The following is an 11,903-nucleotide window of genomic DNA, read 5'->3' as shown; positions in this document are numbered from 1 at the left end:
TTTGGACCAAGATAATTGAACTTAAGTATGGAACTTGTTAGACCGAAAATTAGTAACAGGTACAGCAGTGACGCAAGAGCTGAGCTGGATAACCAAAGGAGCTGAGTCCTGGGGGACCGTAGTGAAGTGGCTAGAAGCGAGTCCTGCACAAGGCAAGCGAGGTCAGAAGACCAACCCGGGTTTTACTCCGGACAGGCCCTTCGACACTCAAGTCAGTATGAGCAGGAGTGAAGGGGAGAAGTCTAAGAGTTTGGGTGGAGAGGGTTTTTCGCATTACCCATTGGTTTGAGCTTTGATCCCCCATTTATAGGGGATAACCTGGTGAGGTGTCCAGGACAGGTGTCCTGGACAGGTGGCGGCCTGTGAGAGGCTGGAGTTCACCTACTCCAGGACAGGTGGCGGCCTGTGAGAGACTGGAGTTCACCTACTCCAGGACAGGTGGCGGCCTGTGAGAGGCTGGAGTTCACCTACTCCTGGACAGGTGGCGGCCTGTGAGAGGTTGGAGTTTTTGCACCCCATCAGAACTCGTCCTCGCACTTATGGGACTTTTCTTGACAATTGGATCTATGATGATAAATATAGGTTTGGTGCTTTGACGATTTGGAGTGTGAGACGAGAGCACAAATTTCATAACCAAGTTTTGATGTGATAAACGGTGCATAGAAGTGCTTCTTTTGGACCTTTTCCCGATCCTTTTAGAGCGACATTAAAAAAAGAAAAGTTCTGTAGGATTGTTTGTGAGGGAAGGAGATATCACTTGGGAAATCCAGTTCATGCAGAATTTCTTTGATGGGGAAAAAGAGGCACCCTCCTTACTCATCTATTTGAAAGCCATTACATTAGGATTGTTGGAAGAGCAAAAGGGTTTGGATCTTGATTTTCTCTAGCGAAGAAGTTGTTCTATCTTTACATTGTTTATTGCTCTCCTCTGCCGTAGCTTTCTAGAGTTAGGAGTGTTCAAGCCTCACCCCAAGTCTTTTTTTGTCCTACCACAATTTGCTAAGGAGAAACTTGAGTGGCACAAAGACAAGGAAAAAATCAATCATATTTTGGGTGGAGTTTCTTGTTTCTTTGTTTTTAGAGAAGAAGCTCACAAAGAAGAAAAAAAATCAATCATATTATCGTGGAGTTTTTTGTTTCCTTTTTTTTTTCCAGGCTTTTCTTACTTTCTCCTCATTTGGTGGCATGCTTGGCTAACATGAAAATTTCTTCTCTAAACTATCTACTTACCCAATAGTGTGAGGGAGGGTGGGAGAGGGATAGACATGTGAGGGACCGAGTGAGGCGAGCGTAAAAAAAAAGGCCTGAAAAACAAGGGAACGAAAAACTACACCCAAAATATGATTTAATTTCCTTGTTTAGCAAACACAAACACAACTTATTACTGCCCTCTCAAGTCTCTCCTTTCCCATCGACTCTACCCCTCTCACAGCTTGAGACTATTCCACAATAGAACTAAATATCTTATGTTAAATTAATCTTGGTGGGATCAGAGAGCCAATTAACAACCCATTAAAGACTATTCCACAATAGAATGTCGTACATTATATGTAATTTACTTACCCCTACAAACAACTAAATTTCTAGCCAAAATACCAATGAACACCCACTTAGAAACTGATAATATATAAGATATTAAATTCGCAATCTGTTCATGTCAACATGGACAAATGACTCTATAAGACAAGCAACAAAGAATGCTATGCCAGCAGTTCTGAACTAGTATGGAAAACCCAATAACAATGCTATTCCTAAGAACAATATTCTATGACATACTAAATCTAAACAGGCACTTCTCAATAGTAAGCTATATAAGCAACTGAAATACTAACAAGAAGAGCTGCAAATGAAAATGTGAGTGCTGGTGCACCAGACTGCGAGGGAGATGGCTCCGGGGCCATTCCTACATTTCCTCCAGAGGGTGGTGGAGAGATTGGCGCAGCCGGAGCTGGCGCAGAAGGCAATGGAGAGACCGGTGAAGGAGATGGAGATTTCTTTGGTGGTGGAGGCATCTTTGGAGATGGACCTGCAAGACAAAAGCAACAAATTTTAATAAAGATCTTGCAGTGTTTTGGAAAGATTAGATTTTGTTGTGAGATTGGAATTTTGAAAGCATTGGCATTAGTTCTTGTTTCTTGGAATTTAGGAAGAAATTATACCAATTTGAAGGAGGTGAGAAGCTTATGTAGACCCACACACATAGTATTATTAGTAATATCAGAACAGTTCATATAGGCCCACCAAAATTGTAAAAGAAAATTGATTTCTAGTTTGTTAATTGTAATTGCTTGATTGCAATCACCCCTAATAGTGCCCTGTATAGAGCACCAAGTCCCTGTTTTGGATAGATTAGATTCTGTTGTAGGTGTGGCATTTTCAAAAGAAAGTGCACTTGTTCTTATATCTGGCAATTTATGAAGAATTTCCTACAATTTGTTGGGGTTGAGGAGCTTAACTAGGCCAACATTCATAGTTATACTGTTCACATAGGCCAACCAATTTGTTAAATGAATTGGTTTCCACTAATCTTGCTTGATTACAATCAACCCTAATAGTAATTGTATAGAGCACCTAGGCCCTGTTTTGGGAAGATTAGATTATGTTGTAGGTTTGGCATTTTGAAAGAAATTGCACTTGCTCTTGGATCAGGGAATTAGGAAGAGTTCACACTAATTTGAAGGGGTTGATGAGCTTACATAGGCCCACATACATAGTATTAGCAAGATCTATACTGTTCATCTAGGTCCACCAAATTGCAAAAGGAATTGATTTCTAGTAATCTTGCTTGATTATAATCTACCCTAATAATGCTTGTATAGAGACTAAGGGCCAGTTTGGATTGCAAGAATAGCTTTTCTAACAAAAAGGGTTTGATTTCATAGGATTTTTTTTTTCTTTCCACGATTTAGAGAGATGTGATATGCTTATGGTTAATTTAGAGGAATAACATCAGAAATGGAAGGCTTCTCTCAAGAAAAATTATAGGTTCAAGTTATCCTTTTTAGTGCACAAAAAATTAGGAAATTTTAGAAATATTTTTCCTTTCCAAACTTTTCCACAAAATTCTTGCAATCCAAAGAGGGCCTAAACAAGGAAAGATATTAAGATAAGATTAGCTGAGATCATTCTAGTCTAATCAAGTTACCTAACCTATCTAGGTTACCTCATCTAACCCGCTTGCCTAATCTACATCCAAGATGATCCAACCGTGAGATCACAACCTAATCCAATGGTGAGACCTCAGCTGTCTGCATTGGTCTACGTCGGATCGACCTGCTCTGATACCATGTAAAAATAGGAAATTTACTATGTTTTTTGGATTGAGTACAATGATCTCTAATGGAGCTTATATAAACCAATTTAAGAGATAAATATAGAGAAAAACTCCAGATCGGATAAGGATCAACTTCAAGGATAGAAAATCCTAATCTTAAAGTCTCAATTTAGGGACCAAAATCTCAATTGGTATCATAAAGATTGGTATAGAATAAAAAATTAATATCAGATGAAGTCTCAAAACAAACAACGGTGGAAAAATAAGCAAAATCCGATGACCACAAAATAAGCTAAAAAAAGATTTGAACATATTTTACAAAAAGGATATCAAAAGAACAGAAAAACAACTAAGAAGTTCAAGAAACTGAAGACTGAAATCATAACAGGTTAGTCTTTCCTTCATCAAGATCAAACAAATAATAATATCAATATAAATAATAAAACGAATAATAATGATTATAACAGATTCATTGAGCATCACCATTAAAAAAACAGATTCATTGAACATGAAAAAATACACCACAACTAACCATCAGATTTGATTTTTAATTATTTCTTGTAAAATCAGAACATCTTTACCAGAGCACTCTAAACATAAGATGACTTACATAGAAGTAGATACAGAAACAACTATAAGAGATCAAAGAAGACTACATAAAAATAAAAAATAGATAGAGAAAAATAACAATAAGAGATCAAATAGGATAGTCACAAACCAGGAGCAGGAACAGGAGAGCCTGCATCTGCAATACAAATAACCAAGTTCAATCATCAATCTAAAAACCCAAAGCAAAACCAAAAAAGAAACAAAAGAGAGAAAACCAAGATACAAAGAGACATAAACAAACCAAAGTGAGCAAGAAAACTAATGACAAAAACAAAACAAAACCATAAAAAAAAAAACTTACCATCACAGTTGCTAGGAGGAGGAGTAGAGACCCCACACAAAGAAGGAAGCTGTAAACCCCTAGTCATATTCAAAGCAATCCCAAAATCATTCTTTCCTTTCAAGACCTGACACAAACAACTAGGACTATTCTTCACCACACTTTTTAGACCAGCACAACAAGTCCCCTCAGGCTTAGAAATTTTACTACCATTTTGCACAAAGGACAAACAATCAGACATTGAAAGAAGAACATTAATACAGTCCACAGGTGGCGGAGGACTAGAAGAAGGTGGTGCTGCATTGGCCAAAACCCATAGAGCCAAAACACAAAAAACCCACAAAAACTTGGCCATTGTTTCGGAAGAAAAACACTAAAGAAAGGAGACGACGAACACCACAAGGCAAAGAATAAAGGGATTGGTGAAGGGGTTGTGCATATAAAATAGTGAATTGGGTGAAGTAATGTGGAGGGATTCCAACTTTGGTAAAAACACCACAGAAGGTTCGTATCTATCTTGCCTATTCCTATCTTACCTCAGTCAATATATCCCTTACAAAAAAGGATTTGCTTTAATAGGGTCCTATTCAATATCAATTAAAACGCTAAGAATTCTAATTAGTATCGTCGATTCCCTTTCTCTCTCAATTTAATTGCCTTTTTGCATTCCACCCTTCCACGTATCCCTCTAATTGATTTACATTGCATACTTATCTCAATTTCCTTTTCGCATACCACCCCTCCAATTATCCCTCTAATTGATTTACATCAGCTTCTCGAAGCAAATATAGAGAAGCTTTCTGGGTGGTATCCATCTCGGTTCCATATCAATTATATTGTTGTTTTTACATTTCATGTTACATATATTAGGATCTTTATCATTCCTTTAAAAAGAAAAAAAAATAATTCTGTGTGGGATGTTTTTTTCGTATCTCTAAAGTTGTATATGTAAGAGATGTTACTGAATCTTACATATACAACTTACTGGAAAGAGAGGAACTCTAGTCTTTGAGGGGAAAGCCAAGAATCCTCATTGGATTTACTTGAAGATCATCACCTTGGTTATATCTGGGTGAGATGCCTCTCATCATTCCGGTTTGTATCTGCTTTTGATCTTTGGGAAGGATGGTGGGAGGTGTGCTTTAGTGTTGAGTGCAGAGATCTTATTTTGCAAAGGTGGAAGCCCCCTGCTCAAAACATGTATAAGGTTAATTTTTATGGTGCGAGTTCCAGCAATCCGGGGGTCCGGCAGGAGTGGGAGGGGTTTGTCACAATGATAAGGGGGATGTTGTGTGGGCATACTACGGCTCTATTGGTGTGTCTGATTCCTCAGATGCGGAAGTGAGGGCGGCATATTTTGAATATTGATAGAAGGTTGATGGATCAGACAATTGTTGAGGGAGATTGGTTAAATGTGATTCGTTGGCTGAAAGGTACGGTGGCTCCTCCGTGGAGATTTCTTTCCATTTTTTATGAGATTGAGGACTTAACTGCGGGGTCTGCTATCGGCTTTTAGCATGTTAGAAGATCGGTAAATGATAAGGCGAATGTGCTAGCTAAGCATGGTGTTTCCGATGGTTCTATTATGTGGTTCGACCACCTTCCTCCCTAAGAAGGGTTATTCTCTGTATTTTGTTTTTTCTTCTTTCCTGTTTCTTTCTTGCTTCTTTTTGTAGATATGGGTGTTCCATCTCGGCCTCCTTAATTTGGTATGATATATAATTAATGCCATTTAAAAAAAAAAAAAGATGTTACTGAATCTTCTATTTCCCTTCCTTTATTTTTTTTATTTAAATTCGTAGGTTAGATCAGGAACCAGTTTTCTTATGAGAAGAGTGTCAGCAATTTCTCAGATAATTTGTTCTCATCAGCACAAATCCTTTTTATAGGATGCTTTTCATGTGATGATATTAGATACTTGGAGTAATTGGATAGTCTAACTGCTCATAGCCACCCCCGGGTGAACTTAAAAAATTGCAAATTTTGTTTTGGGAACTGCTAGCGTCTATCGCAAAAGGGTTTTCGCTGCTGGTCTGTCGCATATCAGATCAGCCACCTCATTAATGGAGACAACAGCTTTTGTCTCAATTCACGAGGTGGCGGGTCTGATTCACAACAAAAAGCCTTTTGCTAAAAGCCTTTTGTGATAATTCGTCTCCATTCGCGAAAAGCCTTTTGCGATGGAGCTTAGCAAATCCCTTTTGTTGTTATTTCTTTTGCCTCTTAGGTGGTGGCGATGATCGTTTGGTGATTTTATCGTGCAGCTTGACATATGGGTTTTGGAGTTCGAGTTCACCTATGCAAGTTTAGCCACCGACTCAAATGTAGAATATTTGTATATGAAATTCTTATGCTTATTTCATTTTTTTTGCATGCCACATGACCCATGTTGCTCTTATGATTTTTCAGCAGGAAAATTACACAACAATAAAAATAAAATACCCATTTTAATTTAATTTTCTTCTTTTATGCTTATATATGCATTCCTTATTTATGTATTTATTTCTAATTTAATTTCTCGTGTTATTCTACGACCCCCAGAAGTAAGATAAGTAATATGGTCATTGAGGCAACAAGTTTGGCATATTCCTTTCTCTTTTGTCTTTTTTCTCAGGAATTCAATGTTTTTTCTACGGGTCATTTTTATTTTATGAAAAAGATTATAACGTACTTTGAATTATTTGCTGAAATTCATGCATGTTATGGTATAGTATTCACGAGTTAAGAAATTATACTGTGGCTGACCATGCGGAAACAAGGGTGGAGAGAGAGAAAACCCTTCACCTTTGATTTTTGATCCAACAAAAAGTTGAAAAAGAGGGTTTTTGATTGTTACGAATCAATCATTAAAGTATGGTGAATCTCATTCAGCTTTTGATAAAAAAAACTTACCCAACATTTATTATCAGAGAACGTTTCCCACAATTTCATTTCTATTATTTTATTATTTTATATGAGATAAGTTTATTTTTGTCATTTTCATGAGATAGTGTATTTTGTCATTTTTATGAGATAGTGTATTTTGTTCATAGGATCGATGATCCTAACCTTCCAATCTATGCATTTTTTTTTATTGTGGTGTCCATTTTAAACTTCCTCAAATCAAAGGGTTAAGATCATTCTATGGAGAAGATTTTACGGGCCCACACTATCTACATTAGGGCCCAACAAATGAATGGTTGGATCACCCACCCAAACAATGTCGGCAGACGTATTTTTTTCATTTGTTGGGGGTGTGCCCAGAAAATATTTTTCAATCCTAACCCCGATCTATGTAGTTTTTTTATATTGCGGTGTCCATTTTAAACCTTCTCAAATCAAAGGGTTAAGATCATTCTATGGAGAAGATTTTATTAGAGAATAAAATTAGATCTGAATTAGAGAATAAAATCAGGGCCCAACAAAATGAATGGTTGGATCACCAAAAAAATGCGGCCACCAGTATTTTTTTCGGGTTGCACGTAAGTGCAGAGCCGTCCACCATGTAAATTGTCTTGCATTAGATAGGTCTTTTTTATTATTTTCTATGAGATATAAGTGTATTGGTCATTTTTTTATGAGTGAGTGGTACTTTGATCATTTTCTATGAGATAGGGTCTTTTTATTTTCCATGATATGAGTTTTTTTTTCTTTTTTTCTTTTTTTCGAAGAGATAGGTGTAGGAGTGGCAAAATTGGCCGAACCGAACCGGAACCGAGCGGACACCGAACCAAAAATTCAGTTTTGGTTTGGTTAAACCAAACCGATTCAAATTTCGGTTTGGTTTGGTTTGGGGATCAAACCGAACTGAAACCGAATATCTCCAATAATTATGAGTAAGGCGTGGTAAAATTGGCAGAACCGAACCGAAAATTCGATTTTGGTTTGGTTTCGGTTTGGTAAAACCAAACCGATTCAAATTTCGGTTCGGTTCGGTTTGAGGGTCAAACCGAACCGAAACCGAACCATTGCCACCCCTAGATAGGTGTATTTAACACTTTCTACGAGATATAAGTATTTTTGTCATTTTTCATGAGATTTAAGTAGGGATATTTTGGTTATCTTTTATGAGATAAGGGTACTGTTGTTATTTTGTCACGGTGGGGGTATTTTTGTAAAAACCAAACCCAAGGCTCTTTTGTTGAAATTGTAATTATGGAAATAAAATCTCGACTAGAATCGTTGCTCCAGTAATAAATGGATATACGGGTGGGGGTGCATGAAAATAGGTGCTTTAAATGCTCCTTAACGTTAGCAAAACCCATTTCAATAACGTATGTTTTTCAAAAATGATTTCCTTCCCTGTCTTTAATACCTTAATTTCACCATTTTTTCAACTCCTGGTTATGGTCCCACTAGTTCCTATATGTGCAATACACGCTTTTTACACGTGTGTATGGCTATAGATGGAAAGATACAGAAAGATATTTGCACAATACATATCCGTTTCCGAAAAGTTAGGCCGTTTTGAAATCCCATCTCTCTCTCTCTTTCTCTAGTCATTTAGGCTTTGAGGAATGCTAGCGTCAAGCGCCTGAATGTATTGGCCATAAATGGCCTTGTTGGCACTGCCTTCTTTAAGTCTTTAACCATGGGTAAAAACCGAAACGGTCATTTATTTCGACCGAAATTTCGGTTAGGATCATCCTATGAAGAAGATTTTTTGGGGCACATCCTATCTACATTAGGGCCCAACAAATGAACGGTTTGGATCACCCAAAAAATGTGGGTCCACAGTAATTATGGACTGCATGTGCATACATGGCCGGCCACCATGTAATTTCTCCTAACGAGACTTTATATGGTGTAAGCCCTTATAGTCCCGTATTTTTTTATTTTTTTTTCTAAAAGTACGGTATGGACTACACCATAGGATGATCCAAACTGTCCATTTGATGGGCCATAACATAAATAGGTCGTGCCTGAAAAATCATTTACCTATGATGATTTCAACCCTCTTATCAGGTTTTCATGGCTATGATCACCAATGGAAATGATATTTTGGTCATGTCCTATTTATGTTATGGCCCATAAAATGGACGGTTTAGATCATCCTGTGGTGTAGGCCGTAAAGTAAGAAGCCTAATGGTTTACGACTATTAAACCGCATCAATGTTAACTCATTAAGAGAAAATTGCTGACTTTCTAGGGATTCTATTGATGGCATTTTAACAAGAAGGATTTTATTTCTAAATTAATGCCAGTGTATGCCGACCCGAGCTCGAGCTTTGTTGAATTTTGGCGAGCAGAACACGAGCCCAAAAAAAAAAGCTCGTCACGAACACCCCAATGTTCGGCTCAGCTCGGCTCCTTTGTAGCCCTAAGTTCAACCCATAAGATAAATCGACCCCATATAGGATAGTGCTATGAGAGAGAGAGAGAGAGAGAGAGAGAGAGAGAGAGAGAGAGAGAGAGAGAGAGAGATTAGGGGGTCAATTTATCACAGCCCTTTTTTTAATCTTCGAATTTAACATGACTCTACTCTAATTTCTTGATGACCATTTGATAAGTGTGATTTTATGGTTATGTCATTTATAAAATGGGTCTCCCTAATGAAGGGTCTAGATCATGCTAAAGTTAAGCTAGGACCTTTGAGATTAGTCCAGGATAAAGGAAAGGGATTTGGATGAGATGAGAATTATGCTAGGATGAAGTCCATACTTAAGACCATAACACACCAAATTATTTTGGATTTTGAGTTCAAAACTAATTTTAGTGTTAGATTGTGTTTGATTTTGAATCTAATAATCAGTCTTGGAATCAGAAATCAATTTTCAAAATCAAAATGGTGTAGAATCAATTTTGGATTCTATTGATTCTACATCCCAGTAATACAAGTATTTTTGTTTTATTGTATTTTTTTCTTGTCCAAATTGAGTATACACTTGCAAGCCAAATGCCCAATTTTTCCAAGAATCAATTTTGGACTAAGAATCAATTCTCTAAATCCAAAACAAGCATAGCCTCAGTACCATTTCCTAAGTAGTTAGAGATCATTAATAAATAGGTTCATGAATGTACATGGGGGTGACAGGAAATGCATGTATGCTTAGCAAAGAGCCAGTGACTTTGAGAGACATAAAAGTACATAATTAGCACACGTGTATGGGATCTAGGCCGTTTGTTACATGTGTGGATTGTTTCAATTGAAGGTTTTGTGCATCTGTGGCAACTACTGCAGATGAACGGTGGGTCTTACACGTGTGCCATGTGTACAGACTACACACATGGCGCATTGTATGGCAATTGGAGTGATTAGTTTGGTGGGCCACCACCGAGTTGTATGGTGGAGATCCGGTACAGGTGTCCCCATGATGTAGGCCAACGAAATCTTCATAAATGGACAGTTTCGTAGCCCTTCTTCATCCAAGGGACCCACCATGAATATGACATGAGCTAAAATCTCTATTATAGAACATGAAGACCACTATTGATTTTTTTTTGGGATAATTACATTTACACCCCCTCTAGTTCATGGTGGGTCCCTTGGATATGCATATGAGGTGATGTTCATTTTGAAGATGGGCCCGATCTAGATCATGCTACATCATGTGAGTGGGCCCCATCAAAAAGCTTCATAAAAAAATTCGGGTGCTATCATGGTTTAAAATTTCGACCGAAATCCGAAATTTCGGATACCAGTGGGGACCGAAACCGAAAATTTCCGAAATTCATTTTTTCGCCATTTACCAATTTTCGGATTTCGGTCCGAAATTTCGGTTTAATGACATTATTATTATTTTTTTAAAAGTGTTACAAAATTTAAGTCCAGAATTTGGAACCAAATTACCAAATTTCGGACTGAAATTTCAGCTTTTTGTGAGGTCCGAAACGGTTACCGAAATCGAAATTTTAAACCTTGGGTGCTATTTAAAGTGCTATGCCCTTTCTTGAGGAATCACATCAGGATAGTAGCTAAAGAGTAATGATATAAAATTGACCTTAGTGTGCAAAGAACATTTATGTATCAGTGCTTCCCATTGATCTGGTGAAAGAGATCAACCTAGTGTAGAGTCTCTCCCTAAAGATCAACCTGGTCAAACTGAAGTAATCTGGCAAGAGAATTGATACTTTGATTGGGCAGGAGGCAAGCAGAAAAAGGAAATCCGTATTATAAAAGGGATGGATTTGCTAGGGACAATGGTGGAAGGCATTTCGTGGGCCGGCTGTTGCATGAGAGAGCAGCCTCTCTCATGCAACAGCCGGCCTGCGAAATGCCTTCTGCGATGGTCCCTAGCAAATCCTTAAACGGAACTGGCTTAATAATAGTTACCCTAGGGAACGAGATACCAAATATGGCCGTCTTGTAACATCCCCCACCAGACCAATAGTTTCTCATTTTTCTTTTTGCAAATGTACTCAATGACATCCAATAGCTTACTAAGCAGACCATTCCCATTCCGCTCCGCCTGGTGAGCTCCTTCGCCACTGAAAAAGAAGAGTCGGTTCGGCTTCCTCCTCCTCCATTGGAATACACCCCGGCACGTATCGCTCACCATTGAACCTACTGTTTTCATCCATCACCATTAATAGTTTTCCAAACATGTAAAGTATCCCAAAAGATACTATCCATAAAGCCATCATTCTCCATTTCGCACGAGCCTGAACTGCACGACTCTCCCGGCCCGCACGAGCTTAAACAGCATAAACATAACAAATGAATCTTTTCTCTACAATCAATAATTCCGTCCAAAAATTGCTTGTGAAATGTAGGGTCTAAATCACTCAAAGGTCTCCTTCAGCTGATCGAATCGATCCACC

The 11,903-nt window shown here is 37.9% G+C and overlaps 1 protein-coding gene across 1 annotated transcript; it reads right to left on the bottom strand.

Moving 5' to 3' along the window:
- Positions 1 to 1,796: 1,796 nt before the first annotated feature.
- LOC143890614 (non-specific lipid transfer protein GPI-anchored 11-like) lies at positions 1,797 to 4,667 on the bottom strand. The gene is made up of 3 exons (XM_077395321.1): positions 4,185 to 4,667; positions 3,993 to 4,019; positions 1,797 to 2,026 (listed from the first exon to the last, which is right to left on the bottom strand). The coding sequence occupies exons 1-3, from the start codon at positions 4,516 to 4,518 to the stop codon at positions 1,797 to 1,799; spliced, it is 591 nt and encodes a 196-aa protein (XP_077251436.1). The 5' UTR covers positions 4,519 to 4,667.
- Positions 4,668 to 11,903: the final 7,236 nt, after the last annotated feature.

The sequence above is a fragment of the Tasmannia lanceolata genome, unplaced genomic scaffold (genome assembly GCF_043159265.1).
Source record: "Tasmannia lanceolata isolate RefF3 unplaced genomic scaffold, GAP_Taslan_0.1 ptg000013l, whole genome shotgun sequence".
In the NCBI taxonomy this organism is placed as follows: domain Eukaryota; kingdom Viridiplantae; phylum Streptophyta; class Magnoliopsida; order Canellales; family Winteraceae; genus Tasmannia; species Tasmannia lanceolata.
Note: the sequence above shows the minus strand (reverse complement) of the source record. Positions and strands in the feature narration are given on the sequence as shown.

Coding starts and splice junctions, on each gene's coding strand:
- LOC143890614 (XM_077395321.1), bottom strand. CDS start 4,518: ATGGCCAAGTTTTTGTGGGTTTTTTGTGTTTTGGCTCTATGGGTTTTG. Junction 4,020..4,184: donor TCCTCCTAGCAACTGTGATG/GTAAGTTTTTTT, acceptor TTTGTATTGCAG/ATGCAGGCTCTCCTGTTCCT. Junction 2,027..3,992: donor CTCTCCTGTTCCTGCTCCTG/GTTTGTGACTAT, acceptor TTTGTCTTGCAG/GTCCATCTCCAAAGATGCCT.